Raw genomic sequence first — 27,211 nt, 5'->3', positions numbered from 1 at the left:
AGTGGAATATTAAGGTAAAATATTCAGTTTCATAGTGACTTAGCATGCACAAAGTTTAATGTTGCATGTGAAATAAAACTACCTGATATTAACTTACCCGGTGCAACATGGCGGGCTCTGTGGAAGAGGACGCACTCCCTATGTGGATATAAAGGGCTCATTCTAAGGTAATGAAAACACAACAATTCTTAGTTTCAGGTGATTATACACTAATTAAAACATACTTGTTTATGAATATTATATTCCATTTCTGCCAAGTCCGTTCTGCTAGATGCTGCTAGAAATTCAAATGGCCACAAGATGGCGCTGTTTTGTTGTGTGAAAAAAACAGCCAGTGGTAGAAACAAGCACAAATCACATCTCAACCACAATAAAATGAATAGAAACATGATAGATCATTGTCGGAGCCCAGGATAAAATTTCGGACACCTCCAAGACATTAAGTAGTAATTCTCCATGAAGAACAAATTTATCATGCCCACAAATAAGCCAACAAAGCAGAAACAGGCTGTTAGCTGTTCTCGAAAAATATGTTTCTCTAGTAAATGATACCAAACATAAAATTGTGTTCAACAGCCAAAACATGAGCTATATCTACGAATTTCAGTCTAAAACATAACCAGAATTGTTGTTGCTGTTTCGACGATAACATAACTGAACCCCAGCCCTAACGTTAGCCGTTAATACCGTGGCTGCTCTTTCCTAACTGACAGGAGTAACCAACAAACCTGTGATGTCACTTCGACAGTACTAGTACCATTGACTGTATATAAATATGAACGACACATAAGCAAGACGGCAGCTTCCAGAGAGGAGATATTTTGGCTTCACTTTTGCATAGCAGCAGGAAGTGGAGACACGTCGTCTATATTTATATACAGTCAATGACTACTACTGGTAAATTTTTCTGTGAGGAACAATTATCAAAATAATTTTAAAAATACTGCTTGAATCTGTGGCGTCAAGTATAATTAAAATAACTTTCCATCTTGGCATTAAAAAAGAAAAAAAAGAAAACAAGATTTACAAGGGGAACCATACTGTATATTTCACATCTAGATTTATAACGAAATACTACAAATATAAACACAACAACACAACACACACATGCAGGATACTGTCTGAAGTTTTCTCCCAACGTGACACAAAAAGGTAAAAAAAAGAGGCATAAACATAAAAAGTTTTCGTTTAAACGTCCACGAACAAAAGAAACTAGAATTTCCTGTTCATGTAACTAAGTGAGAAACAGCACCATCTTGTGGCCATTTACAGTAACGCAAGGAGGACCCGTGATGATGGGGTTTGGAAGAAAAACAAGAGTCAAGCAGCTCTTTTTAAAAAGATTATATATTACAGAAACAAGGATTTAAAAAAAAATACTTACACACATTATAAAATAATACTTTTTTCTCTTTTAAGCACCATATTCTTATGTTGAAATGTTAGTCTTCAACACAATTAAAACAAATATTTGAGGTCATTCTCTCTGAAGAATTTCAAGGGCAGATTTTTATTATTTTTAGGTTTTTGGCCATCCCGCCCAGTTTCCCTGCTATATTTAAAAAAAAAGAAAAAGAAATAAAAATAAACAAATAAATCCAGAGCCATAGAATGACATCACCCCTTAATCTAATTAATTACTTTTAATCCCACGGTGGTTGACAGAGTTCTCGCTTCCCTCTCACAACCTTTCTCCTACTCGCTGTAGTCTCAGATAGAAATTTAGAAGATCAGAGAATTATGTGTTAATATTTTTAGCACCTTAATCTAGATCATCGCAGTAAACTGTATTTCTGTGATGCATTTCAAAGCCCAGCGAAGCAATGAAACCAACACACGCCAAAGTCAAACAGTAGCAACGACAAGGAAATGTGACAAAACTGGAGAGTCACCATTTAATCATTACAGTGGAAGCAAAATTTAACAGCACAGTACAGTTGGTGAAAACACTAAAAAAGGGATATTACAAATAAAATATGGCCACAGATTCTTTGGTTGTACAAAAGGAGTTTGGACAGGGCGTGAACAGAAGCACCATAACTCAGGCTGGCAGTTGAGTTTAACATGCAAGTCACTCACTTCACTTGACCTTCAAGTGACAGCTACAGGAAATAAATACAAATGAAATATACCACATTTGACTGGAATATTTGGTGGTCGTTTTTTTTAATCTCAAAGCACCCTGTTTGTTTTAAATAAATACAATAGAATATCACTATTTCTGTACAAATGAAATGTAATGCACATTTTCCCCAGTAAAAAGCTGTATGAAATTGTAAAAGAGACTAAAGAAAATGGAGGACTCAAAGTTAATACTAAAATTTTTATGCTTTGGTATAATTAGCACCTTGCCACACAGTTTCATTTCAGTAACGCATGCATTTTATTCACCGTTTTAGGAAAAAAGGAGGAGGGAACTTTGAAACTCATATACATATTTAAACCCTGATGATGTTCTGTACTTGGATGAGAAATCAGAAAATGTGTTCTGGATGGAAAACAAAACTCAAAGTACCCAAAGAGAAAATACTGGACTGGTGTGTAGTAGGGGGCCTGGCAGCGTGATTCATGATTTAAAGAGAATCAGACCTTTTCAAAAGCACCAATAACTTGCAAGTACAATAACATGAATTTCAGCACAGTTTACAAAAATAATGGCTTTTGATTCACTGATCTAGGTATAGACACATCTTCTATCTTGCCTCACTTGCAGATTTTCTCCAACATTAACCAATGAACATTTCAAACACAGTTTATGCTGCTCTCAGGGCCGAGGAGAGTTTCTTAGACTCCATTACCCTCAATTTAAAACACCAGATAGATTTTCATCATCAGTTTGAGCTGTGTATCACATTTTCAGGTGGTTTATTACAAGGTGGTCATGAAAAGGACATGACAAAGTAGAAAATTCACTCAAAAAAAAGACAAAAACAAGAGCAAGACCCAGCTGGTTTGGTCATTTTCCCTCTTTGGATGTAAACTGGTGGCTTTCATTCTTTGGTTCCTTTTAATGTAATGAGATAAGAGCTGATAGCTACTCCGCGTTTACAGTGTGAGCAACATGATCGACAAGTCACTACAAGTTTCTTACAGAACAAGACGATCAGAGAAGTTAACCGTTAAGTCGTCATCTTCCAGTTTTATTTTGATGTTTGCTGTTTATCTACTGAATCTATTTTGGTTCATGAAAAGAAGCTCTGTGCAGAAGGGATAAAAAAGTTGATTAAGACCTTCCAGTTTTCAAAAACCTTTGAACCAAAACAAATGATTGTATTCACAGATGCATACAGCTACATAGGAGCGTCTTGCACCTCTTGTCGGTCATAAAAGAGTGACCGCCAACCACGTTGCTCGCCCATAAACGTGCAATGAAAGAAATGGGAAAGATGTCAGAGTGTGACCCTTTTTTAAGAGTAGGAGGGGGGGAGGTAGAGCAGGTGAGATGAGTGGAAATAAAAGAGAGACAGCGGGGAGGAGTGAAGAGTGAGAGGGGGGATCAGAGACAGGGGGCTTCAGGCCTCAAGTTGCCGGCTTGCTCTCTTTCTTAGGCCGGCCCCTTTCAATGTTGGTAAAGAAAACACTGTTTTATTTTCCGAAGAACACTCTCTTCTGGTTTTTTCTTCCTTTTCTCGCGGTCGTGCGCCCAGTCGATGGTCTCCTCTCCGCGAGTTTTTAAAAATTTCTCTCCTCTTTACTTTTTTTGACGTCCATTAATTGTCGGGAGGATGTTGCTTTCCCCAGGCACGTACTTGAGTGTGAGTGCGTGTTTGTCTCACAACAGCATCTGCGTGTGGAAGTGTGTGTCTGTCTGTGGGTATGTGTGTGTGTGTGTGTGCGTGTGTGTTTCATATCATTTACAAGTTAATTTACAAATTACCGGGCTTGTATGTTTATCATGTGTAAGTGTGTCTCTAAGTGCATGTGTGTGAGTATTTGCATGTGTTGTTCTCTGCATGGTGTGTGTATGTGTGTGTTTTAGCCTTGGAAACAGACAGGTCCCACTTCAAAACCAAACTGCTGGTTGCTCTCCCCAAAGTCTGACACCTTGATATCCAACAGAGGAAGATGCTCCACCTGTGGTGAGTTGATCTCCAGGACTGTCCTGTCAAAGCCCTTACGATACTGCAGAGACACAGAGAGATAGACACATGTCAGAAAATAGAATCAAGATAATTACAGGTGGAACACTTGTAAACAAGGTAGTTTGTTTGTGGTTGTGTAGAAGTAAAGAAGGGATTTCTGGCACAACTTCACCTACTTCCAAGGTACATGGAGAAGGTCAAAACTCCTGCATATTGGTCTCACAATAAAGTTACTTGTATTGTTTGAATTCTGTTGATATTTTTAAGCTCATTAGCGCATTAATAACTTTGGTAACACCATAGAAAGAGAGTTAGAATTCATAACTGATGAGATCAAACAGTTTATGATTTATCATTCTCATTCATTATGTACAAGTAAGCTGTGTAGCATTACTATTTCAAGACAGTATTCTATCCAATACATTTGAGATCAAAATAGGCCCTTCTCAAGTATCTTAGTATCTAGTTGAGCTAAATGCTTCATTACATCCTGTTAAAGTGTGGAACTTTTACATTTAAATGAACGTCCGTTACATTCAAGCCCTTACCAAACAAGTTCACACAATGCTGATTAAGCCTATCACCACCAAATGCGTGAATGCTTGAATGGGGCTAAATTAATTTAATCGTGTGGCTCTTCTGGACTTTCCAAATGTCATTGGACCGAATGGATCAAATTCTGATAGTGAAATGAATCATTTTGCGGGGGTTGCGTGACGCTCAAAACAATTTATCCACCATTTTACAGCCGCAACAGTAGTGATGGAGCCTATGATGTAAACACGTGTTAACAGTGTTTTTGTAATTACTCTCACTGCCAGAAGGGGGAGACAAAAGTCCTGCACTACACTTTTAAAGTCAACAGCAACACTGGTAAAAATTAAAAGGTAGTTTCAGTGATAACAAAACAGTGAGTTTTCAAGGGTCAAAAATATCATATAGTCAATATTAAAGATTTTAAAGCACTAAAGCACTATTTTCCAGGAGGTGTCAGTTTTCCAGAAAGACTAACAACATGGGGTCTTCAGTTCACATGTGTTAACTCACAGAGCAGCCGTCGACCAAAGCTTTGATGTAAGGGTTGGTCTCGTAGCTCAGCTCCTCATCGTTGGCACCCTGGAGGTGCAGCGCCCTCTCGTAGTTGTTGGCGCTTCGGTCGGACCAGGCCACTGAGCGGTGGCAGTGGTAGGTGAGGTTCTGGCGGGCCTGGACGCTCAGGAGACGCAGGAAGCCCAGCTGGACCACACCCACTGGCTCGCCGTTAGAGTCCACGTAGGAGAACTGGGAGGAGGAGGTGATAGAGTGGGGTTTGGAGGGGTTTTCAAGGCAAAATGGACGAGGAGGGAAAATGAGGAGTTATAAGGAGAAAATAGAAGGTGTGAATAAAAATAGAGGGTCCTTAAGTAAAAACAAAAGATTGGAAACAACCTTCATGTCAGAGAGTGTTACTGACCTTGCTGCCAGTGGCAAACTGGCTGTACCAGGATCCTGGAGTCTCTTTGTCCCACGAACTCATCTTCACCTGCCACCAGAATTGTCCACATCAGATATTATGGTCAGATATGTTTAGTTAAGTAGGTTTATTATTGCACTATAAATAAATGCTACTGAAAAATGGTCTAAATGCCTCACAATCAGACCATTCAGAGATCTTTTATTATAAATGTGAGAGGTCTTAGTGTGCAGATGCTATTGCAAAATTAGTTTCTAGAAAGAGAGCATTTGGAGAATACAAACCTCCACTTATCCTGATTAATACTCCCATTTGTTTTTACACCCAAATGCATTCCTATGATTCCCTAACATATTTTGTTTTGTGGATTTTTTTCCAGACCATTGGCAGTTAGTGTTGGGAGAAGTTGATTTAACTGAATCTTAAGGAGCTTTTTTGGGGTTGCTGAGTCGCTGAACTGACCGTGTTGATGCTCTTGCTGGGGTACAGGCACGTCTCTGCTCCATTAGTGAAGTTACAGAAGACCTTGAAGGAGTCTCTGGAGCAGCCCTGGTTGGGGTCAATCCAGTACTCTCCTGCAGGGGGTGACAGAGAGAGGGAAATTGGAGAAAACTGGGAGAAAACTGAAGGTCTCAGTATTTTCTTGGATTTTTTCAAACATTTTTTAAATTCTTTATTGTTATATTGGCAAGGAAATATCTTTACTTTGCATAAATGCATTATTTAATTAAAAAAAAAACTTGCATCATACACATAATGAAATGACAATGAGAGTCACTTAATAGGAGAACAAAACCAGATGGAGAAATCATGACTCATAGGGGTCAGCAAGATAACATTTTCAGGGACATTTCATTACCGTCTTTGAGGTCTGGCTGGCTGAGGTGCAGGTCCTGGCAGGTACGGGCGGGGCTGTCCTGGGTGCCCAGAGGGAAACGCATGGTCTCGATCTCCTGTCGTAGCGAGTTAAGTGAGCCAAAGATCTCCTCCATGCCTTCATTGCCCATCAGGAACTCAGTGCCAGTGGCGTCAGATGCAGGCATGTCGGGGTCGGACTCGGAGAGCAGCTGGCTGGCGTCTATGGAACGCTTGGACTTGGGACTCCTCTGGATGGGCAGGGGCTGGATGACCTCACCTGGCGGGCCCTGAAAAGCAAGTTCACATTGTAATCAATTAACTCACAATCAATTGATAAAGCCTGAAGTTCCTGAAGTTTTCACAACAAGAAGGAAAGTACTTACAGGAGGTCCAGCAGGTCCTTGTACACCCTTTTCTCCCTTCGGACCAGCTCCTCCCTAAACAAAGCCAGGAGAGAGTTCAAGAATTATTAGACCATCAGATCAATGTCAATATACTTTTCATGAACAATCGGACTCATATTGTGGTACAAGCACTCTTAAGGTATACTCACGGAAGATCCCTTAGCTCCTTTGATACCTTGAGGACCCTGAAAAAGATGCGAGACTTTAGTTTTATGATGGTCACCATCCTTCAATGTTTTACTGCTGTCATTAATTAATATGACACTCAAAAACATCTTGGGAACAAAGTGTGATAGCATTTTTAATGGGATGAAACAGTAAAGTCACTCACAGGCAGACCAGGAGGACCAGCAGGGCCGATGGGTCCCGTGCCTCCAGCCATTCCCTGTAATAACACAAGACATTTGAAAAATGAGATGAGTTTTCATATGTTATTATCAAAACCAATGAAAATAATGGCAGATGATGTGAACCTCTCCAGCACATGTGATAAAAGTCAGACTTACAGTCTCTCCTTTAGGTCCGTTGGATCCATGAGGGCCAGGCAGACCTCGATCTCCCTTCTCTCCCTGCTCTCCTGGGGGTCCAATGAGACCGATAAGACCTGGGTGTCCCTTCTCTCCCTTGGAACCGGGGTCTCCACGCAGACCGAGCAAACCAGGAGGTCCCTGCAGGAGGAGAGGAAGAGGAGAGAATGAGGACAGCAATTCATAGTCTAATGAATGTAATGTATGTCAAAGTACAGAGTAGATGTGTAAATAAAAATAAAAAGTTGTCTGACCATAGGTCCAGGTGGTCCTTTCTGTCCGGCGGGGCCTGGAGATCCTTGCTCTCCCTGAAACACAGAAACACATTCAGTGTATACAGTACACACATATTGTTACTTGTGGAATATTTATTGTTTAGTTGCCGCATTTACAAATACAAAAAATGAATCTGAATGTTTACTGACCACTGATCCTGGGAGTCCTCTGAGACCTTCCGTTCCTGGTTTTCCTGGTACACCCTGGGGGCCGACGGGGCCGGTCTTTCCAGGGGGGCCAACAGCACCTGGGTCTCCCTGAGATGGAATGAAGTATACAAGAAACATGATTGAAAACCAGCATGTTTTAAAAAGTTATTCTACGCATCATCTGATTCAGAGGAAGAGAAATACACATTCAGATTGTTTCTCATAATTAAAACAGAGTTAATAATTTATCCTGGGATCATTGTCATCACCAGGAAGTGAGATAGTCATCGGATGTCCACTTTAGTATCTGATTACTCTTCGCTTTATTGTAAGCCATGGGTTTAGACTTTAAATGATCAACCCAGACCCACAGTGAGCTGATGTGGACTTAAAGACAAAATTACAATAATGAAAATGTACTCAAAATTTTCAGACTCACCTTGGTTCCTTTTTCACCCTGACGTCCCTCTGGTCCTCTTGTTCCAGCAGGGCCCTGGCAAATAAAATAATATAATTCAATCATAAATCCAATTAAATTTAATCTATAATTTGATCCTATCTATAGCAAGAAAGATGCCTTTTAACTGGATTATGTGCTGAACGTCAAATATAGACCATTCAAAGCATTTCAGGGCATTCTTCTGACGCTAGAGAGAAACCATATTGAATACAACATCACTGTTTGCGCTTATTATTGGATGCTGACTGCACCACTGCTGCACTGGTGCCCCACCACCAAGTATTTGCAAACTAAAATGTTCCTTCTTTTTTCATCTCTCAAAGCATACAATAAAGGTTGTTTGGATAAAAGATAGGTGGTGGGTTTATTCCTGTTAGATGAAGATTGTGACCTTACCCTCTTTCCTGGTGGGCCAGGTGGTCCGTTCTCACCAGAAGGTCCAGGAGAGCCCTGCAGTGGGACAGAGAGCAGACAAGATCATTATGGAGACAGACACAATTTTTAATTCACATACTTGCATTATGATAGTGTTTGACTTACAGATTCTCCTTGTTCACCATCTTCTCCTCTCTCTCCCTTGGCGCCATCTTGACCCTGAGAGTGAAGCAGAACACGGTTGCTATAAAATCTTATCAACAGAATATATTAGTGCTGTGGTCTATAAAGAGGATGCTGATGTCTATTCTTAAAAAAAATGATACTCACTCTGGGTCCAACCTCACCAGGGGGACCGGGATCACCAGGGAAACCAACGGGACCCTGATGGTGGTGACAAAAACACAATTCAGAGATTGAGATGTCATCTGAATTTAAGGCAAAGATCATTCACTGTGCAGTGGAGTCTAAAGTCATTGATCTGCGTGGCGATGTCAGTATGTGTGTGTGTGTGTTTGACTGTGAGTGTCGTACAGGGTTTCCTTTAGGTCCGTCATCTCCAGGTCGTCCTCTTCCTCCAGCAGGTCCAGCAGTTCCAGGTTGTCCTGCCTCTCCCTTCTCTCCACGTTCTCCACGAGGACCCTGCCGATGGGAACATAGAACACTTTCTTATCTCGTGGATGGTATGAACCCGTCAGTAAAGGCACAGTCTCTCAATATCTTGATGCACAAGGTCTAAGGGTTAGACACTCAGCCACTCACCTTCTTTCCTGGCTCTCCTCCAATTCCAGGTGGTCCAGACTCACCGGGCTCTCCCTAGGGAGCAAACAGTATTTGTTAGTTCTCAGGACAAATTTTAAATATTTTTTTTTGTTTTTATTACTTTGAAAGCAATCACACATATGCAGAAAAACTGCGTTCATATTAGAGAAAATTCTTTATCTCTGCACCTTCTCTCCAGCAGGTCCAGGATTACCCACACCACCAGGAGGACCTTGAGGACCCTGAAAAAGACACATAAAAACAACAGTTCTTTGTACTGTGGCCCATATTAAATTATATAATTGTCATTTTTTAAATAAGAGCTACAACACTTACGTCAGCACCGTTGGGTCCGGCAGGGCCACGGGGTCCAGGAGGGCCTGGAGGACCCTGAAAACAAAGACAGACTCATGTTTTTATCATTTATCTGATATCATGATAGAAGTCACTGAACCCCTCAGTGAACATTAAGACAGATAATGAACTCACTTTCAGTTTGTCTTTATAGTTGTTAGCATTATAAAGTTATAATTTCTTAAAATTTTAAAGCCAGTGAAAGACAAAATGTGCAGAAGTTTATATTGGCTTGTATTCCTGAAACTCACCAGAGGTCCAACATCTCCAGTCTCTCCCTTCTCGCCTGATGGTCCTGGCAATCCCTGCAGGACAAAGGCAAGAGTTGAACAAAGAATTAGTTTAACATCTTAACATAAGAATGTGGCTCCGAACATCATCTCAATATTTACATTGCAGTCTAAAAATAAAAACATAATAAAGAATTGAGTGAATTTGTTAATGTTACCTGCAGTCCGATGGGTCCTGGGGCTCCTGGGAATCCTCTGGATCCTTCGTCACCTTTAGCTCCAAATGGCCCCTGTTGGCCCCTAGGTCCAAGCTCTCCATCAGCACCCTACACAACAGAAAAAAAGAGAAATAAAGACTTAGCTGACAACACTGTCGCCATGATTGTAATCACTCACGGTGGTTATTAAATGTTTCCTGTCTTACTTAGTTGATTCACTTGTTAAAACATATATAGTATAGGATATTATAGTCATAACAGTCTGCTTTGCCACTACCTCTATTATATTTCTCTCACCTGTATAATACAAAAAACAGTGACTTTCCTGCTGTACAGGAAGTGATGTGTTTCATGTTCTGGTTTGTTTGAAATAAGCAGAGGAAGAACTGCAACTACTGCATCAAACTACAAGTTCATACCCTTAGGAACAAGTACAACCAACTGTAACTGTGAACTGTCTGATTGTGTCCTCAAAGAGATAAAATCTGTACTTACAGCAGGACCAGGCTGACCGACTGGACCCATTGGTCCGGGTGGACCAGGAGGACCCTACCAAAGAAAAAGCAAACAGCAATAATTATAATTTAATTAATATTAATAATTTAATCTGAATTCACATTTTAATTAAGATTATTTCCCATCAGAAACAAATTTTAGGATTTGATGATCTTTTTAATTTCACTCACGTGCTCTCCTTTCCCTCCCTTGGCGCCCTTCTGGCCTGGTTCTCCAACCTCACCCTGTGATGACAAAGACACAGCAAGTTACAGGAAAGAGTCTGAAAGAAACATGGATGCACAACTCAAAAACCATCAAACTATCTGAACCATTATTCTGAAGTATATCTAAGGCATTTTAGGCCTTTGTTTTACAAACTAGAACCTTGAGGATGATATGACAATGCATGTCATGATATACTGTTAAACATGACTCAAGTTAATAATGCATCACATTTGGAGATTCAACATTTCTCCAACACAACTTTGGGTTGTTAAGATTGTTACTCAGTGTTACTGGCCTTGTCTCCATCCTCTCCGGGTACTCCTGGTGATCCGGCAGGTCCAGGAAGACCCACGGGACCCTGGACACCATCACGACCTGCAGGGCCAATAGGTCCTTTCTCACCCTGAGAGAGGAAAAAAGACAAGAATAACAATAAGAATATTTGACATTTAAGCTTTGGTTGGATGTACAACACCTTATTTTGAATGTTGAGTCAGGAGCCCTACTATACATTGGACAAACATCTACAGATACTCACAGGAACTCCTTTCTCTCCAGCGGGTCCTGGAGGCCCCTGAGGGCCTGGTCTGCCAGGAGGTCCAACAGGTCCAGCAGTACCGGCTGATCCCCTCTCACCAGGAGATCCCTAGAGAGGTACAATAGCATAAAGACAGTACTGATACAGCAGGTATACGTACATGAAGTGAGATATACTATGATTACCAACTGGAACAATTTCATAAAGACATGTCATAATGAAATATTCAAATATTTGAAAAATGTAAACTCCATAAATTTGAATTTGGGGGATGAAAATGAACTCATGTGGTTTTAAACATACAGCAGGTCCAGGAGGTCCGGCAGGTCCTTCACTTCCCTTCAGTCCTCCACCTCCCTGGAAGAAAAGACAAAAAAGAGTTGATCAGTTAGTCATTTTTCACCTAAGCTGGACACTTTTATCCAGAGATCAATTTATTGTGATTAAAGGGATCAATATAAGCTTTAAAATCATTTCGTAAAATCAACTGGCAGCCTATAGTTTGGCTCAAAGTATCTACCTGACAATCTACGCAATATTACTTTGAGTCATACTCACAGGGGTTCCGGGCAGTCCTCTCTCTCCAGGGAAACCTCTCAGTCCTGGGGGCCCATCTTTACCTGGGCCTCCTGGGGGTCCAGGGTCTCCCTTAGTGCCTTCCTTCCCTGAGGGACCAGAGAGTCCCTGCTCTCCAGGTGGACCTGGGGGTCCGGGGTGGCCACGCTCGCCCATGGGGCCAGTTTCTCCAGATGGACCCTGAGAGGATGGAGAGATAGATGGATATGGAGATGGAGAAGGTAAAAGGGGGGAAGATGATGTTGGGAAAAAAGACAAAAAGATGTGTTGTTGTGAAAACTGCTGTCACTCATTTTCAAGTTAATTCAATTTTTATTTAATTTCACAAATCTCAAATTTGCCTCTGAGGGCTTTAAAAAATGTCCAGTATACAACATCCTCTATCTTTAGACCCTCAAATTGAATATTTTATCATAAGTGAGAAAATTGTGCACAACTAAGAAGAAACTCACCTGAGGTCCAACGACTCCAGGAGGCCCAGGTGGACCCATTTTACCTTGGAAACCCTGGAGAAGAGAAATTCGGTCAAGACACACTGAAAATATACAACATATCTGACAACCTTCCTATTGTTGAGATGCATCATAATGCGTCTAAGTCACGTCTAGATCGTCAGAACAACTCAGCCCTTCTCATCCCCTTCATCACTATCTTAGCTTCATGACTGAAGTGGACAATGAAACAATCATTTTGTAGAGAGAGTTTGGCCCCAATGATTTGTCTACTCAATGAACAGAAAATGACATAAGCATGTGAAAAACTATTTAGCAGGTCCATAGATAGCCAAATGCATAGCTATTCTCTGGGATGCCAGCTGCAGCAGGAACAACAAACAACGGAGTAAGCAGTTCAACCTTAATAATCACAATCACTAATCACTGACATGATTTCTGAGTGTCTATATCCTTCAAGAGAGCCGTGGTGGACGTCAAGATAAAAGATAAAAGAGGAACATTTAGCCATCTGAAAGAGGAGTGAAAAACTTACAACTTCTCCTCTCTGGCCAGGGTGTCCAGGCAGTCCGTCCTTTCCTGGTGGTCCCTGTAAGGAAACATCAATTAACCATCAAATATTCATTAAATCGCCACCTTAAGAGAGCTTTCACTACAAGCATGAGGTGAAAACCAAACCCAAACTCCAGACCATGCTGGAACAATATACAACAATTCTCTTATGAACAGCCAAGTGATACCAACTTCACTATATCTGTTTCAGTTAATAAGTAACTGGTATTAAAACATTTTACTTACAGGAGGTCCCTTTGGTCCAGGGAAACCATTGGCTCCTTGAGGTCCGGGCAATCCCTGGTGAGACAACAACATATGATATGATAAGAACATGCAGGGCCAACATGAGGTACTGATTTGAATGTAAGGCTCTGACCAAGTGCTACCCAGCAGGACATCAGCACTGGTGTTGGTGCTTTGCTGTAATGAAAAATAAGAGCTCACCCTCTCTCCGGGAGGACCAGGAGGGCCATCACTTCCTGAAGTTCCCTAATAGGCAACAATAAAAGAAAAACACACAGTAAATAAAAGATATGTTAAAAATAAGATAACAAACTATTGTTGTTCAATATCTTTTGCTTCTTGACATGGCCTCCACTGCAATTTTGAGCCAGGTTCTTTTAAGGAAAAGATATAAAGAAACATGTAAATAAATCACAGAAAACAGGTGGCAGGTGTTTCAGGCAAGACGGCAAATGCTGTATGCAGTAAGCTAAAACATTTTTCTTAACATGTCATAAAAAAACTGCCCTGTGTCTTTATTTAAACTGTTGGTTTTGCAAATTCAAATTGAGTCATTAAATACAAAAATCTACTTATCCTGTTTATGAAGTTTAGGTTCCATCAATATAAATATATAATGATAATGATATAGACAATTGTATTAACAATGACAACATGATAATCAACACCAACTATCATCATTAAAAAAATCAACATAATGGCACTTACGTAGCACGTTCGCGGACAAACATTCAAAGTGTAATCAGAATAAATCCACTGAGTAGACAAACCTTTGCTCCTGATTTCCCGGTCGCGCCCCTTGGTCCTCTCTGACCTCTGGGACCCTGATGGACAAAAATAGTAAACTTACTTAGTGAGAAGCCTCCATCAGTCAAAAACAATGCAAAAGTGATGCTATCTGTGAATCAAATCAGTGTTTAATACCACAAGCACAAAAAAGTGAGTTTATATGGGTTTACAGTACCAGTAGAAAGTTTGGACACACACAAACTTTTGACTGATACTGTATATCCATTTGTGCTCAATAGTTTAAGTGGAAGAAAGGATCAAAATAAAATAATCTTTATCCTCTGAGCAGAATAGATTTTACAAGCTGACTGAAAAATTGAATGAATATAATGTGATTTAATGCATAAATTAACAAACAGTACCGTTGGTCCTCTTTGTCCTCTTGGCCCTGATTTGCCTGACAGACCCTGAAAAAAAAACATGATCATTAACTCAAACAGACTGAGGTGAACTGTACTTAAGTATTCTGTCTAACTTAATGTATCCAGTAATCTATTTTATCTGTGTGGACAATAAATCAGAAACATCATTTGACACAGCAACTCTCACTCTGATCACAGCTTTGACTACAAATCATTTACAGTCTCAAGAATATTGATATTCTGATTTGTGAAGCTAAATCTTCTGCAGAACCATGAACTTACTCTTGTTCCCTTCTCGCCGTTAGATCCGGGGAATCCTGGGAATCCAAGAGATCCCTAAAAAACAAAATGATATCTCAACATCAGCACTGTTTCTCACCTGGATGAATCAATCAATCATTAGCTCAATGATGGGATATACTATGTTTGTGTCATTCTTACCTTGGGTCCTTGTCTTCCAGGATATCCAGGAAGTCCAGGTACACCAAGTTTACCCTGAAATTACATGTTGACTCCATTAATCATTAGCCTTAAACCCAAATGGTCACAATAGCTGTAAGTTTGTTTAAATATCATCGACCTGTTACACATCAACAATAATTCTAATCTGACATGAAATATACAAGTATTGTTTGGTAAATTAACAGGAATATATGCCATAATATTGAGGAGGAAAAACGCAGCACTTCTGATACTGTGCTCAGATTTACTACGATCACATTATTATCATGCAGTGAAGTTCATGGCAAAAATGTATTGCAGCAAATTAAAATATATCCAACACTTAAGTATAATACAAAAAAACTGCTTTATGTGAAAATTAAATGCATAATATAATTATAAAACAAATTCCATATGTCAATATTATTATTTATTTGTTTATCTATAGGTGACAGTGATGTAAATGTGCAACCTGTAGTCTTGACTGACAAATGGATAAAACACTTCATTCATAGCAGAATTACAATCAAAACAGGAGGAAAAAACAGAAGAAAATGTATCACAGCTGCTTGTCTTAACAAGCTTTAACAAACAATACAATCAGACAGGTATAAAACACTACAAACAAGTTAGAGTTAATTCTACATCACACAAGAAAACATGTCTAAGTAAATGCTGAGTAAAATTGCAGTATGGAGCACAGCTACAGTTACAGGCAGAGTATTCCAAAGATTTGTTTCTCTCACAGAAAAAGCTGACTGTCCAATTTTGCTAAATAGGACCATACAGTCACCTCTGTCAGCTACTCTTGTTTTCCTAGAGGTGCTGTCCATCAGTTTAACAAAGTGGATTTCACTTAACAGCAAATACCACCACAAGAGGGCGGCATGATAACCTTTTCTCTCCTAATGTTTGAACAAGAATGGGGTTATTCACTAATCATAAAAAACTTGGGAGAATATCTCTATGTCAGCAATTAGCGAGTAAAACCTCAGCTTTAATAGAATACCCCTGTAAACATAATAATAACAGTAGATAAACCAAGAATATCTGTAACCTGTTACATGTTACTAAGAGCCAATCATCAGGTCGTACCTTCTCTCCAACCAGTCCAAGGGGTCCGATCTCACCAGGGGGTCCTACACGACCCTTTGGCCCCTCTGGACCATCCTCTCCTCTGGGGCCTGATACTCCAAGCTCACCCTGTCAGTAGGAGAACAGACACAGTAAAACCATCAAGATAAATTAAAACAATGTATATGGAGAATGAAAATACATCAATTAATCAGTGTAGCCCTCCATTCATCCATCTTTCCATTAATGAACAAATCATCTTTCATCATCATCATTCAATCACCTCTCCATCATCCCATCTTACCCTCTCTCCTTTGGCACCAAAATCTCCCTTAATTCCAGGAAAACCATCTTCTCCCTACAAACACAGACAAACAAAAAAACATAAATACTCAACAAAAAAAATACATCAAAGACGTTTTGTCTAAAAGCATTTTGCCCTAAAAATCAAAAAGACCTGAACGTGTCCTGTGTGATGTGTATTTTTTAAGTATTAAATATTAAACTGAAATGAATAACTTACCTTCTCTCCCTTGTGGCCCTTCAGTCCACGGATTCCTTGAGCTCCCTGCAATCAAAGCATTAAATTGATCAAATCATTGATGAGCTAAGGAATATTTGGGGCACAGTTTCTGTACACATGCAATGCAAAATCCAAAAGAGAGAAAAGTCATCCAAACTGTGCAGGTAATACAAACTGACACCATAATCAAAAAAATGTCAATAGAATAGTTTTTAAGGGTTAAAAGCTGGTGTCTGTACTAACCTTGATGCCACGAGGGCCAGGATAGCCAATAGCTCCCTGAGGACCGCTGGGGCCCTGGAAAAGGTCAAAGAGAGAGGGGGACAAGTTTACAACAAAATAAATACCATAACATAAATATGTTGACAACTACAATCACAAAGACATAAGTAACTGCACCAGCAAATTTACTATAAATGTGCCTTTTTATTGAAACTCTTTTAGATGTAATATGTTTCACTTGTCTTCATGTGTAATAGGTGAAATGAGTTTGTAAGGCGGGGATGCGGTGTGATGGGGTTATGACTGATACCCACCTGGTTTCCTTTGGTTCCGGGAGGCCCCTCCTTTCCTGGGTGACCCTGAGAAGGGAGGACAGAAAGTTCAAACCCCAGGAAGGATATCCACTGTTGGTGGATTCAACATAATTCAGTTGTAAAGATATAAACAAAGAAAAAAAGAGGAGACAAACTTACAGGAGGGCCATCGGCTCCGGGCATTCCTGGCAGACCTGGTTTTCCTGTGGGACCCTGGAGGAGGAAACAAGGTGGTCATGAGCTGAAGTGACAAACAAATTAGTGGACTGGGAGGTAAATATAAGGCTCCATTTACACTTTTCATTTCAAGTGTTTCATATCTAGGTAAACTCCAGATACAATTTAGTGGATGTCAATTTACACTTAACCATATACAGTATATGCCTGTCTGTTGGCCGAATCTCATGAGCTAGATGCAAAACTCTCTCTTGAGTGTGCTCTACTACAGTCTGGAGGTTGGTTGTAATGCACTTGAATCTATTGAGTAACTGCCACAAAACACCAGATGAAGGAAAACTTGTAAAAACAGTTTAGCTACCTAGCTAAAAGCTATTCATCAACTAACGAAAACAAATGGGTAAACTATGAGTAAAACAAAAGTTTTGCTCTGCAAATGTGGTTTCATTGCAATACTGAATCTCTACTACACCTCAAAGAACTGAATCTGCCGCAGCACAAAATTCATCTTGATTGTCCTGGTCAGTTTATCTCATGACTGTTGCTTATTGACTACTTTTCCTTGGAGAATTTAACTTCCTGTATTCCTTTTGTACTTTTGATACAGACTAGCTGTATGTATTTTTGGTCTCTTACTTTCTCTCCTGGGGGTCCGATGGCTCCCTGAGGTCCTGGCATTCCCTGCAAAAAAAGAAACAACAAAACACATGAGACATACTATGTTCACTGTATGCAATGCCTACAGACTCAACATTACTGTTTCCTTTTATTTTCATGAGCATGTTTGTGCATGGCTATGTTCTTTAGCGTGTAATTACTGATGAGAAATTATTGATGAGTGGAGTTAATATTGTAAGTATGTCCCCTGTCCTGACCAGTTGTCCTCTATCTCACCTGAGTTCCTGGGGTTCCCTGCTGACCTGGAGGTCCTGGCTCTCCTTGGGGACCCTGAGAGATAGAAATGGAAAAAGATGAAGTGATGACAAATGGAAAGCAAATAGAAGGAGAGGAGAGAAGAGGACAGACAAGGGACGGAGAATCACATCTTAGAAATACTCATAAGAAAGGTTACTGTAATAGGTAGTGATACTAAATATCTGTCATTTCAGAAGAACAAGGTTACGTGATAACATGTTAGAAAACATAAAGTGAAACTAACCAAATTTCCCTTGGGACCTTGGGACCCATCATTTCCACGCACACCCTGAAAAGAAGAGAAAATAAATAGAGAAAAATTCAAAATCAGGATGGAAATCTGAACAAAATTGATGTCAACCATCAACAAAATAGATATAAAAAATTCAAAAACTGTTGTACTTAGTATGATGATGTTGTATATCCTGCTAACAACAAACAGCAAAAGGAAGTGAGGTTCTGACTGCAGTACAAAACAAATTATCATTGCTAGTGCCTAGCTCTGTGCCACTGGCAGCAAGTTACAGCCTTTATTGATGATGCTAGTGTATACCTTAAGATTTGTGTGAATCAGCAGGCGCTTAAACCCTGCTGCTAAAGGGGAGAGCTTCACTTCAGCCAAACAACTCCACTATATATAAATATAATGTATGGTTTCCAAATGGATACTTGAGACTTGGCCATGTAAGAGTGTCTTGGTATAGTTTTGAGGTGATTGCGGGAACATTACATGTTCACTTTTAGATTACTGGATATCCCCGTCTTTATATCAGGTCACAGGGTGTTGTTTCAGGAAGTGCTGTGGGTGTTCAGTGGCCACAGAAGGATAAAATAATGCTGCTAAAAGTTCGGCAGCACTATGTGGTTTTTAAATTGTTTTTTACTCACAGGAGGTCCAGAGATTCCAGGAGGACCTTTAGGTCCGAGCAAACCACGAGGTCCCTAAAGGCAAACACACACAAAAGGACACATAAATAGAGCAACACATGTATGCAGACAGACTTTATATTGATTATTGTAATGAGTGTTATTATTTGTTTTGATAAATACAAACTATGCATTTATAACTAATTTTTACTTTGTAACATGTTTTATATTTTAATCTTAATTGAAATGAAACTGACAGGAATTGACATCCGAAATAATAGTATGTAGAAAGAAAGAAAACTTGTGGGTGAGTGATAAGAAAAAAACTTTATGGTTGCTGTGCTTACTCTTGTGTTAATCAGGTGTCTTACTCTTGTTTATTGAGAGCTATTACTTTTCAGGAGGCTTTTCAGTCTGTACATGTGTTGGTAATTGCTGTTTAAAAACCATTACACCCTACACCTGTGATCCTGACAGCACTTGGCTGCACCTTCTACCTCTCCATCATTACCCTGCATGTAATTACAGTGAGGAAGCTCTAAAGTATCTCAGTCATTATCGATATCGTGAGAAACAACAGGTGTGGAGGTAGCAGTGGTGCTACAGATGGAAACAGATAGATTCAGAGGATCAGCTGTGTTGTCATGGAAACACTCACTGGTTCACCTGGGAGACCCCTGGGTCCAATGTCTCCGTCATCTCCCTGAAAACGCAAACGGAAACAGTACGTCATGTATGGAAAGACGCTGATTAGAGACATGAGGACAGATGTTTTGAAAATTGCCTGGAGTAGTTTCAGATTCTTTTCTCGTATCTTCTTACCCTCTCTCCGTCCTCTCCTTGAGATCCTGGGGGTCCCATTCCTCCAGTGTCACCCTGAGGAGATGATGAGGGATTAGAATTAAGATAAATATTTATTTAGATATTTTATGTATTTAAATATCTGATAAACATTCAAGGATGATGAATAGTATTTTACTTCTACTACTATGACTACTACTACTAATAATAACAATAATAATAACAATAGTTTGTCGACTTGTGGACTTAAACTGCCACACAGTCTCTTTGCATCGGATGGTAAGTATATGTGACATTGTGATTGTTTTGTTTTTGACTCACCCTGTGTCCTTTCTCACCGGGCAAACCAGGAAGACCATCAAACCCACGGTCACCCTGAAAGAGAGACACAAGACATGTTAGTTATTATTAGTGGAGTTGATGCATTAATACTGAGTTTAACTTTTGATTCGATTTGTCCCAGCAAGACAAATACCAAGTAAAAGCTTGAAGCCTACCAGGTTGCACATCTCTCATTTTATAAATTCACTACTAACAAAATGCATCAAAAGATAAAATATTTACTGCTGGAATCGCAGTTACAGTCTGTATGAATTGACACTTAAATAACACTAGTATTTCTTTGTTTTATAGAAGTATGGGGATCTGTTCCAGGACTTTTGAAATGCCAGCCACAGGAAAAGGTCAGCTACAAACTAAGATTGAAAATCAGAAGCCAATATGTCCATTAAGGAATGACACCAGATAGAAATTACCTTAATTCCAGTCTCTCCTGGCATTCCCCTGGCACCATCAGCTCCAGCACGGCCCTGTGGGAGACGAGCAGAGGAAGAACATGTTTTAAATTACTACTGTATATCAGACCCAGTTCTGCCAGTTTCTGGTACCCATGTTTTGTTTTTGATAGGACATGCTTGGCTAAGATAGAGAGAATTTAAACAGGACTATAGGAGCATTGTAGCTATGGAAGAAGATGATTTCTTGTCCAAGTGTTGCAGAGGGAACTTCTGGTTTGACGTAACCCTAGCTGGAAATTTCCAAAGGTGCAGTAAGTTAACACTTTCTAATGACAGACTTGTCAACATCTATAATATTTATTATGGAATTTATGTAAACCTGTAGCAGACCATGAGCCTCTTGGAGAAACAATAGTTACCTCCTGCCTGTGTACTTTGGATTAAACAAACAATAAAAAAATTAACAAAAATGCAATGACAAGGCATGTCGGATTTTTTTTATACTCACTCTTCTTCCTGATTTTCCTGGAGGTCCCATCATACCCTGGGGTCCCCTGGGGCCCTGACAAATAAATTAGATGTCTGTGAGAAATGCCTGTCATGGATCCAAGGTTCAATTATAATATAATAATGTGCTGTAAAAGGGTCACTTTATTACATTTGACATATAAATGGTTTAAAAAAACTTGACTCTGGCTCTGAGTGATGTGAGGTCAGGTTTGGTATAGGACATGTTTTTACCTGAGGACCTGGGTCTCCACTCTCTCCCTTAAGACCAGCACTTCCTGGATTTCCCTGAAACAGACACAATCAACATCACCATCATCATCTGACCTATTTATCCTCTCATGCCCCTTAACAATGATGTCACATAAAATGAGAGACAAGAGACTCAACCAAGATCACCAGCCTACATAAAATATAGTAATAAGTGAATACAAGGGAAAATCCTTGTATAGGTCAACATTTTTGGTATAGTGTTGCGATGACAACAACAAACTTTTAATATGTTCAAGTAAGGACGGAGGTTTCACGTTACATACCAGTGGTCCAGGGCGTCCAGTGAATCCCATTGGTCCAGGTGGTCCTTTCAGTGCCATCTAGAGACAACACATCACAAGATAAACTATGATGAATGCAGATGGCTGCTTGAAATAATTAAGATGTAGACCTATGCATTAATTTTAGTTTAAGACCCATTCCATAGTGAATTAACCAGTTTTCAAGTCTCATGAAGTGTCTTTTTCAACATCTAGTAATAACTGACATTTACTAAGGAAGGCTGAAATCCACAAAATCATATCTGCATTTATTATAGTTATTAGACATTATTACACATCTATAATCACTAAGTTTATAACAGACAGTGAGGATCTCAAGGAAATTGTGAGGTGAGAGTCAAAGCTATAATGATGATGGTCCTTGAAGCAAACTAACTGCACAGACGCAATGTGAAGTAATAACTCACCCTGGCCTGAGACAAGATGGCTGCTGCCTGGGCTTCCTGTGCAGAAACAGCAGGACCCTTATCTCCTCCACTCTGACCGAAACGGAACTGCAGAAAGAAAAGGTAAAAAGGATTTAGATTATGTTAGGAGATAATGTAAATCCTCAAGGTTAGAGGCTCTTTAAGATGGGGAGCCCCACTGTGCCTGTGGACAGGTAGGGGGGAACTGTAGGATAAAATGAATATAATTTATCAACAAAAAACACTGCTGAACAATTACTTGAACAAATAAAAAAGGACAAGCAAGTATGAATATGATGGCAAGTTTCTAGACTATAGCTGTGAATAGGGAGGAACCTCCATCATTTTGGTAGTGGACGTCTTTGACCGGCCAATATCCATTATTTAATGAAAAGCCAGCCTCAACCCGCTAAGGGGTATGTATGTATGTATATTGTACATGCAGAACTATACAGAAGGGGCAAATGTCACATCTTATGTTGGTGCACTAAAGACATCCATAAAACATTTGCCCAAGTTGGATTAAACGTCACTCACATTTATGACCAATTCAGACATTAGTCATGTATAGTAAGCATCACAGATTAAGGGTGACTCACAGGCAGCATGACTGAGGTTCCAGGAGGTCCAGGGACTCCATCAGCTCCAGGCAAACCAGCCCTACCAGGAGGGCCCTACGGGATGGAGAGAGGGAGCAGTGACCAGGAAGTTCAAGGGAAGAGTAGAAATGAAATGCGCTTTTTTTGCAAAGCGCATCTTCAATGACTGGCACTGATGCAGAATTGTGTCTGTGCAGAGATTTAGCATTAATGTCTTGACAAACCTGCACATCTTCAGATAAAGTAAAAGACTCACCCTCTCGCCAGGGTCACCGACAGAGCCAGGAGGTCCAGAATGGCCAGGGGGCCCAGTAGGACCCTGAAAGAGGTAGGAGGAGAGAGTGCATGAATATTCTGGTTACAGTCACAATAAGCAAAGCCGTTTCCATAAATTCTGGTGAGGTTTAATCACAGTGTTGCATAGGAAATCCATACCCTAAACAATTTTTAATGTCATAACCTTGCAATAAAGAAGTGTACTGGCTAGAGAGCTACCTAATATTGGTACCAAAGACATTACACTACCCCCATTGACATAACTCATAGCTCACAGAAGGATAGAAGAATAACCATTATTTACTTACAGCAGGTCCCTCAGGTCCCGGGGGTCCCTCAATCAGCATACCCTGCAAAAGACCAAACAAAGTTAAAAATGTAATACAGGAGTAGAAAGCTTGTTTAAATGTTGTTTTAATGCACCTTTACTTTTTCAATTCAATTTTCTTAACTAAAAAGACATATTTGATGCAGTAGAAAGATCTGACTTTAAAATTTGAAGTTAAAGGACTTATTTCAGCATTTTGGGACTGAATTATGAACTGTAGGAGGGATAAAACATTCAGTAACAATTCAGTTTAGATAAAATATGAAAACATGCTCAGCTCTTCAACTTGTTTGCAGGACAAGAAGCTGAAGTTGTTCCAAGTTCCCCATTTGAAAAATTAACAGCAGGTCAATTAGGTCAAAGGCGTTGATAATGTCTCCCAAAGAATAGGGAACAGTGTAAGTTACCAGCCATAGATCAGTCGTATGATATAATAACAGAACGGGTATGGTTCTAAAATCCCAAAAGGTGAATAAGTCTTACATCTAAATCACACCTTCCTATCTATGTGGTAATTATATCTTGGATTACCTTGGATACAGAACATGAATGATGAGCAACTGCTTTATGGTGAGTTCACACATACACAGTTAGAGAAGCAATATTGTGACTAGAGAGTTGCTGGTGCAAATCCTTGGACCTTTGGAGGAAGCCTTTCCTTTCTGTCACAGAGTGAGGCAGTTTACATCTACCTGCTCAGATAAAAGCTGCTTAAAGACAATCAGTAACTCACAGGCTCTAGGACAGCAGGTTCTCCTTTCTCTCCTTTCTGGCCTCTGATGGCAGCCTGAGGAAAACACACATGTAGCCAACAACACAGCACAGTCAGTACAGAGGTACTCACACACACACACATACAAAGCAAATTAAAGACAAACACAAACACACAAACAGAACCCATGTGACAGATAATAGTGGTTGGCTCCAAGCATTTAGATAACAGGTACAGTAGATGCACACTTACATAAAGACACCCACATACTGTATGTTTACTACATTATATTAAACACTAATATGCCGATGTAGAAAATAAAATGATAAAATTAAAACCTATTTTGCTTGTGATAAAGGCATAAACTTTCGTCCAAATACCGTTGGTTCAATGGTTCTCCAAACTGTTGGTCCATTACTTTGAGATTTTTTAGCATTGATACAGAGAATCATCTGGGCTTAGCAGCGCTAAATGAAGCCACACACTGAGATAAATGGCATTCAAAACAAAAGATGCAGCAATTTGGTTATTTGCTGCACTTTGAAATGCCCCTTTATGCACTGTATGCATGTTTATGATAGGATCCCCATTAGCGTCTACGATGGTAGTAGCTATTCTTCCAGGGGTCCCAAGTTGCTGACTTTATACCGTATAAAATAAATCTCATTTCAACCAATGATGTAGGGACTAGGTCTTGGAAATGCATTCAAATATAGGTTCCTCTGCGATTGATTGAGCTTGCCGGCATAAAATGTAACCTATCATTAGACCTTACTAGTATGGTGGCCATTTTGAACACTTGGGTTGGGAAAATAAAACAGGTTTTAACAACCAATGAATCCAGTGGAAGGATAGTCTGAAGGTTGATTTTAAAGGTCAAGACTAGGTAGCTAACTATAGCTGAAGTTGTAGCTGCTCCTCCTGAGATTTCTAAACTAATTTTATTACTTTTAGCTTTATCTAAAGCCCTCACTTATTTGAAGCGGTGGAAATTATGGCTATATTGTCTCTCGGGTAGAATTTCCTACCATGTTCAAATTAGCCACCATAGGTAAGAATGTCAATAGGTGTAGAGTGGCAAAAAACAAAACACACAGAAAAACACCAATGTCTCTCCAATATAGCCCCTGAGAGACGGCAAACTCAAACAAGTCATTTGAGAGGACATTGAATACAATTTGACTAGGATTCAGAGTTGGTTGAAATGAACTTATTTAGTTTTTTTTTTTTTTGCCTCTGAAGCAAAATTACTTACGCCTCCCTCATCTGTCACAGCGGACAGGGCGGGGCCCATGTTGGCATCAAGATCTCTGGTGTCTGTTAACGGCTCATTGTAGTCCCTGTAGGAATAGTCGTATTCCCTCATTCCCACGTCCCCAGTCACATACTCCTCAGTGAAGGCCTCCTCGCCCACACCGCCTGCCTTGGTGGCATCTACCTCCTCTCCCACCAGTGTTGGCGGCTCCTGGGGCTGGTTTGGGTTTATCAAAGCCACGAGACAGGATAGATGAAGGGACAGGAGAGGATGAATCGAGCAAAAGAAAAGAAAAATGCAAGAGGAAGAAGGAACAGTGAAAGGAGGAGGTGAGAGGTATTTATGATGAGGAAATGTTAGTAAAGGAGAGAAAATACAGGATGAAACAAGAGGGAGAGTGAAAGAGGAGGGCATATATAGAAAGAAGTGAGTCTTACCTTTTGCAAATAAACAGTGACACAGGGACAAAAAACAAAAAGGCATCTGACAGACAGACTGTGGGGACTCTATCAGTCCTTCACACTGTAACTTCAGTCTGACTTTTTCAAGTGAATTATGACTATCAGGTTTATTCTGCTACCTTAAGTCTTCTGTTAATAATCTATTGTTGCTCATGATAATATGTGTTTCCACCAAAGCATATCCTCATCAGCTTGTGTGTTATGAACTGTAACCAAAGGAGTTCTCCAAATTTGATGAAGCATGTTTAAAATCTGAAATACTAAAAGTTAAAGAGAGAATATTAAAACTCAGAATGCCTGCAAAATCCTTAAACACACAAGGCTGATATGAAACACTTTGTGTAAACAAGCTGCGGCAATGTGCTATGCTATGCAAAGCAATTACTACCATGTTATTTTCTAGTTTACTTACCATAGATGTTTGAAAAACAAATATGAATCCAGTGGGAATAACGCTGGACTGGTGTGTCATATAAAAAAGTAATAATAAAAAAAATATTGAATACATCTTAGATTGGATAATATTATCATTTTTTCCTAGGAAAAAACCATATAGCACATAACATATTCCTCTCAAAAACAGAAGCATAAACATTCATAGTATCAAAATTGGAAAACATAACAAAGTCATCAAAGTCAGCTAATACAGATGAAATGTTAATGATGACAATAAACATTATTGCCAAAAGAAGCAAACTATGAGAAACAGTTTAGAGCTGTTCAGTCAGTTGCAGCATTTACTGTATTCTCTAGTTCATTTAGATTTTCTCACAAAGAAGAATGCATTATATTCATCTCCCTTTGTTGCTCTGGTTATAACTGCATATCAAATATTCCTGTGTGAATCCCTTTTTCACAAGATTTTTGCTCTTATTTCAAGATCACAACCTGATCAACCAGGGATCTTGAGATGAGAACAAAATGCCAATCTTGCTGTTAAGGAAAAGGGGAGCCACATAAAAATGTTTGATGATACAAGCAGATGGATGTGGTGCATTCTTCTTTGAGAGAGGTTTTTTTTCATTATGTCTTGTCTCTTGGCATCGGTGCCAACAAAACAGTGATGTGTGGTTAGAAAAGTGTAAAGAGAGACACAGTTAAAACTACTTGGTTAAACTACAAAGACTGGGCTCACCACCACATAGGCATTACACCGTCTTCTTCCTTTGGTGATGAAAGCCTCTTGTACTGAGATGATGATTTATTCTTGTTTTTGTCCCTTTATCCTAATTGTTATCCTCGAATCACTCGGATATAATATTCTAAGATTCAGAAAATCTATTGGACAATTTGGTGTTTAATTTCTGTCCTTTATAAGGGTTATCTGATCTGCCTGTCTTCTTGGGGTTTTCATCTCTTTGATCTATGTCGCTGATCTGTGTGTTTATCTTTTTTTTTTACCTGTGAAGGGATCACTTCTTGTCCAGTCATCTCACCCTCTGGCAGATGGGCTGTCTCCTCATAGTAATAATCAGTCTCTGTAGGGGTGTGGCCAGCTTCGGAATGTTCAGTGTCTACATCCTGATTGGTCAAGTTGACAGGAAATGGGGAGCAGGGAGGAAGTAAGCAGATTTGATTGGAAGAGCTTGGTTAGTTCAAAGTCTGCTTGTAAGTAATGATGAGTTAAAAGAAGAGAACGAAACACATCATAAAAC

General features: G+C 39.7%; 1 protein-coding gene across 3 annotated transcripts in view; it reads right to left on the bottom strand.

Annotated features, from left to right (window-relative positions):
• Nucleotides 1-1,391: 1,391 nt before the first annotated feature.
• Nucleotides 1,392-27,211, bottom strand: part of col11a2 (collagen, type XI, alpha 2) — a 51,954-nt gene continuing 26,134 nt past the window's right edge. For all 3 annotated transcript variants that reach the window (XM_042436255.1, XM_042436257.1, XM_042436256.1), the window contains 59 exons: nt 26,958-27,077; nt 25,096-25,311; nt 23,862-23,915; nt 23,109-23,150; nt 22,781-22,843; nt 22,525-22,599; nt 21,926-22,012; nt 21,501-21,557; nt 21,199-21,252; nt 20,966-21,019; nt 20,476-20,529; nt 20,042-20,095; nt 19,742-19,795; nt 19,578-19,622; nt 18,941-18,994; nt 18,297-18,341; nt 18,032-18,085; nt 17,774-17,818; nt 17,120-17,173; nt 16,961-17,005; nt 16,668-16,721; nt 16,425-16,469; nt 16,206-16,259; nt 15,923-16,030; nt 14,828-14,881; nt 14,669-14,722; nt 14,387-14,431; nt 14,006-14,059; nt 13,437-13,481; nt 13,236-13,289; nt 12,973-13,026; nt 12,438-12,491; nt 11,968-12,165; nt 11,713-11,766; nt 11,410-11,517; nt 11,167-11,274; nt 10,835-10,888; nt 10,644-10,697; nt 10,149-10,256; nt 9,952-10,005; nt 9,683-9,736; nt 9,535-9,588; nt 9,347-9,400; nt 9,119-9,226; nt 8,915-8,968; nt 8,750-8,803; nt 8,606-8,659; nt 8,189-8,242; nt 7,750-7,857; nt 7,579-7,632; nt 7,304-7,465; nt 7,129-7,182; nt 6,947-6,982; nt 6,777-6,830; nt 6,395-6,680; nt 5,998-6,110; nt 5,536-5,604; nt 5,130-5,363; nt 1,392-4,122 (listed from right to left, as the gene is read on the bottom strand). In XM_042436255.1, coding sequence (XP_042292189.1) covers nt 3,976-4,122; nt 5,130-5,363; nt 5,536-5,604; nt 5,998-6,110; nt 6,395-6,680; nt 6,777-6,830; nt 6,947-6,982; nt 7,129-7,182; nt 7,304-7,465; nt 7,579-7,632; nt 7,750-7,857; nt 8,189-8,242; nt 8,606-8,659; nt 8,750-8,803; nt 8,915-8,968; nt 9,119-9,226; nt 9,347-9,400; nt 9,535-9,588; nt 9,683-9,736; nt 9,952-10,005; nt 10,149-10,256; nt 10,644-10,697; nt 10,835-10,888; nt 11,167-11,274; nt 11,410-11,517; nt 11,713-11,766; nt 11,968-12,165; nt 12,438-12,491; nt 12,973-13,026; nt 13,236-13,289; nt 13,437-13,481; nt 14,006-14,059; nt 14,387-14,431; nt 14,669-14,722; nt 14,828-14,881; nt 15,923-16,030; nt 16,206-16,259; nt 16,425-16,469; nt 16,668-16,721; nt 16,961-17,005; nt 17,120-17,173; nt 17,774-17,818; nt 18,032-18,085; nt 18,297-18,341; nt 18,941-18,994; nt 19,578-19,622; nt 19,742-19,795; nt 20,042-20,095; nt 20,476-20,529; nt 20,966-21,019; nt 21,199-21,252; nt 21,501-21,557; nt 21,926-22,012; nt 22,525-22,599; nt 22,781-22,843; nt 23,109-23,150; nt 23,862-23,915; nt 25,096-25,311; nt 26,958-27,077 — 4,542 coding nt within the window. In that variant the 3' untranslated portion in view covers nt 1,392-3,975. The remainder of the gene's footprint in view (nt 4,123-5,129; nt 5,364-5,535; nt 5,605-5,997; nt 6,111-6,394; nt 6,681-6,776; nt 6,831-6,946; nt 6,983-7,128; nt 7,183-7,303; nt 7,466-7,578; nt 7,633-7,749; nt 7,858-8,188; nt 8,243-8,605; nt 8,660-8,749; nt 8,804-8,914; nt 8,969-9,118; nt 9,227-9,346; nt 9,401-9,534; nt 9,589-9,682; nt 9,737-9,951; nt 10,006-10,148; nt 10,257-10,643; nt 10,698-10,834; nt 10,889-11,166; nt 11,275-11,409; nt 11,518-11,712; nt 11,767-11,967; nt 12,166-12,437; nt 12,492-12,972; nt 13,027-13,235; nt 13,290-13,436; nt 13,482-14,005; nt 14,060-14,386; nt 14,432-14,668; nt 14,723-14,827; nt 14,882-15,922; nt 16,031-16,205; nt 16,260-16,424; nt 16,470-16,667; nt 16,722-16,960; nt 17,006-17,119; nt 17,174-17,773; nt 17,819-18,031; nt 18,086-18,296; nt 18,342-18,940; nt 18,995-19,577; nt 19,623-19,741; nt 19,796-20,041; nt 20,096-20,475; nt 20,530-20,965; nt 21,020-21,198; nt 21,253-21,500; nt 21,558-21,925; nt 22,013-22,524; nt 22,600-22,780; nt 22,844-23,108; nt 23,151-23,861; nt 23,916-25,095; nt 25,312-26,957; nt 27,078-27,211) is intronic.

This window comes from Thunnus maccoyii, chromosome 15 (assembly GCF_910596095.1).
Source record: "Thunnus maccoyii chromosome 15, fThuMac1.1, whole genome shotgun sequence".
In the NCBI taxonomy this organism is placed as follows: Eukaryota; Metazoa; Chordata; class Actinopteri; order Scombriformes; family Scombridae; genus Thunnus; species Thunnus maccoyii.
Note: the sequence above shows the minus strand (reverse complement) of the source record. Positions and strands in the feature narration are given on the sequence as shown.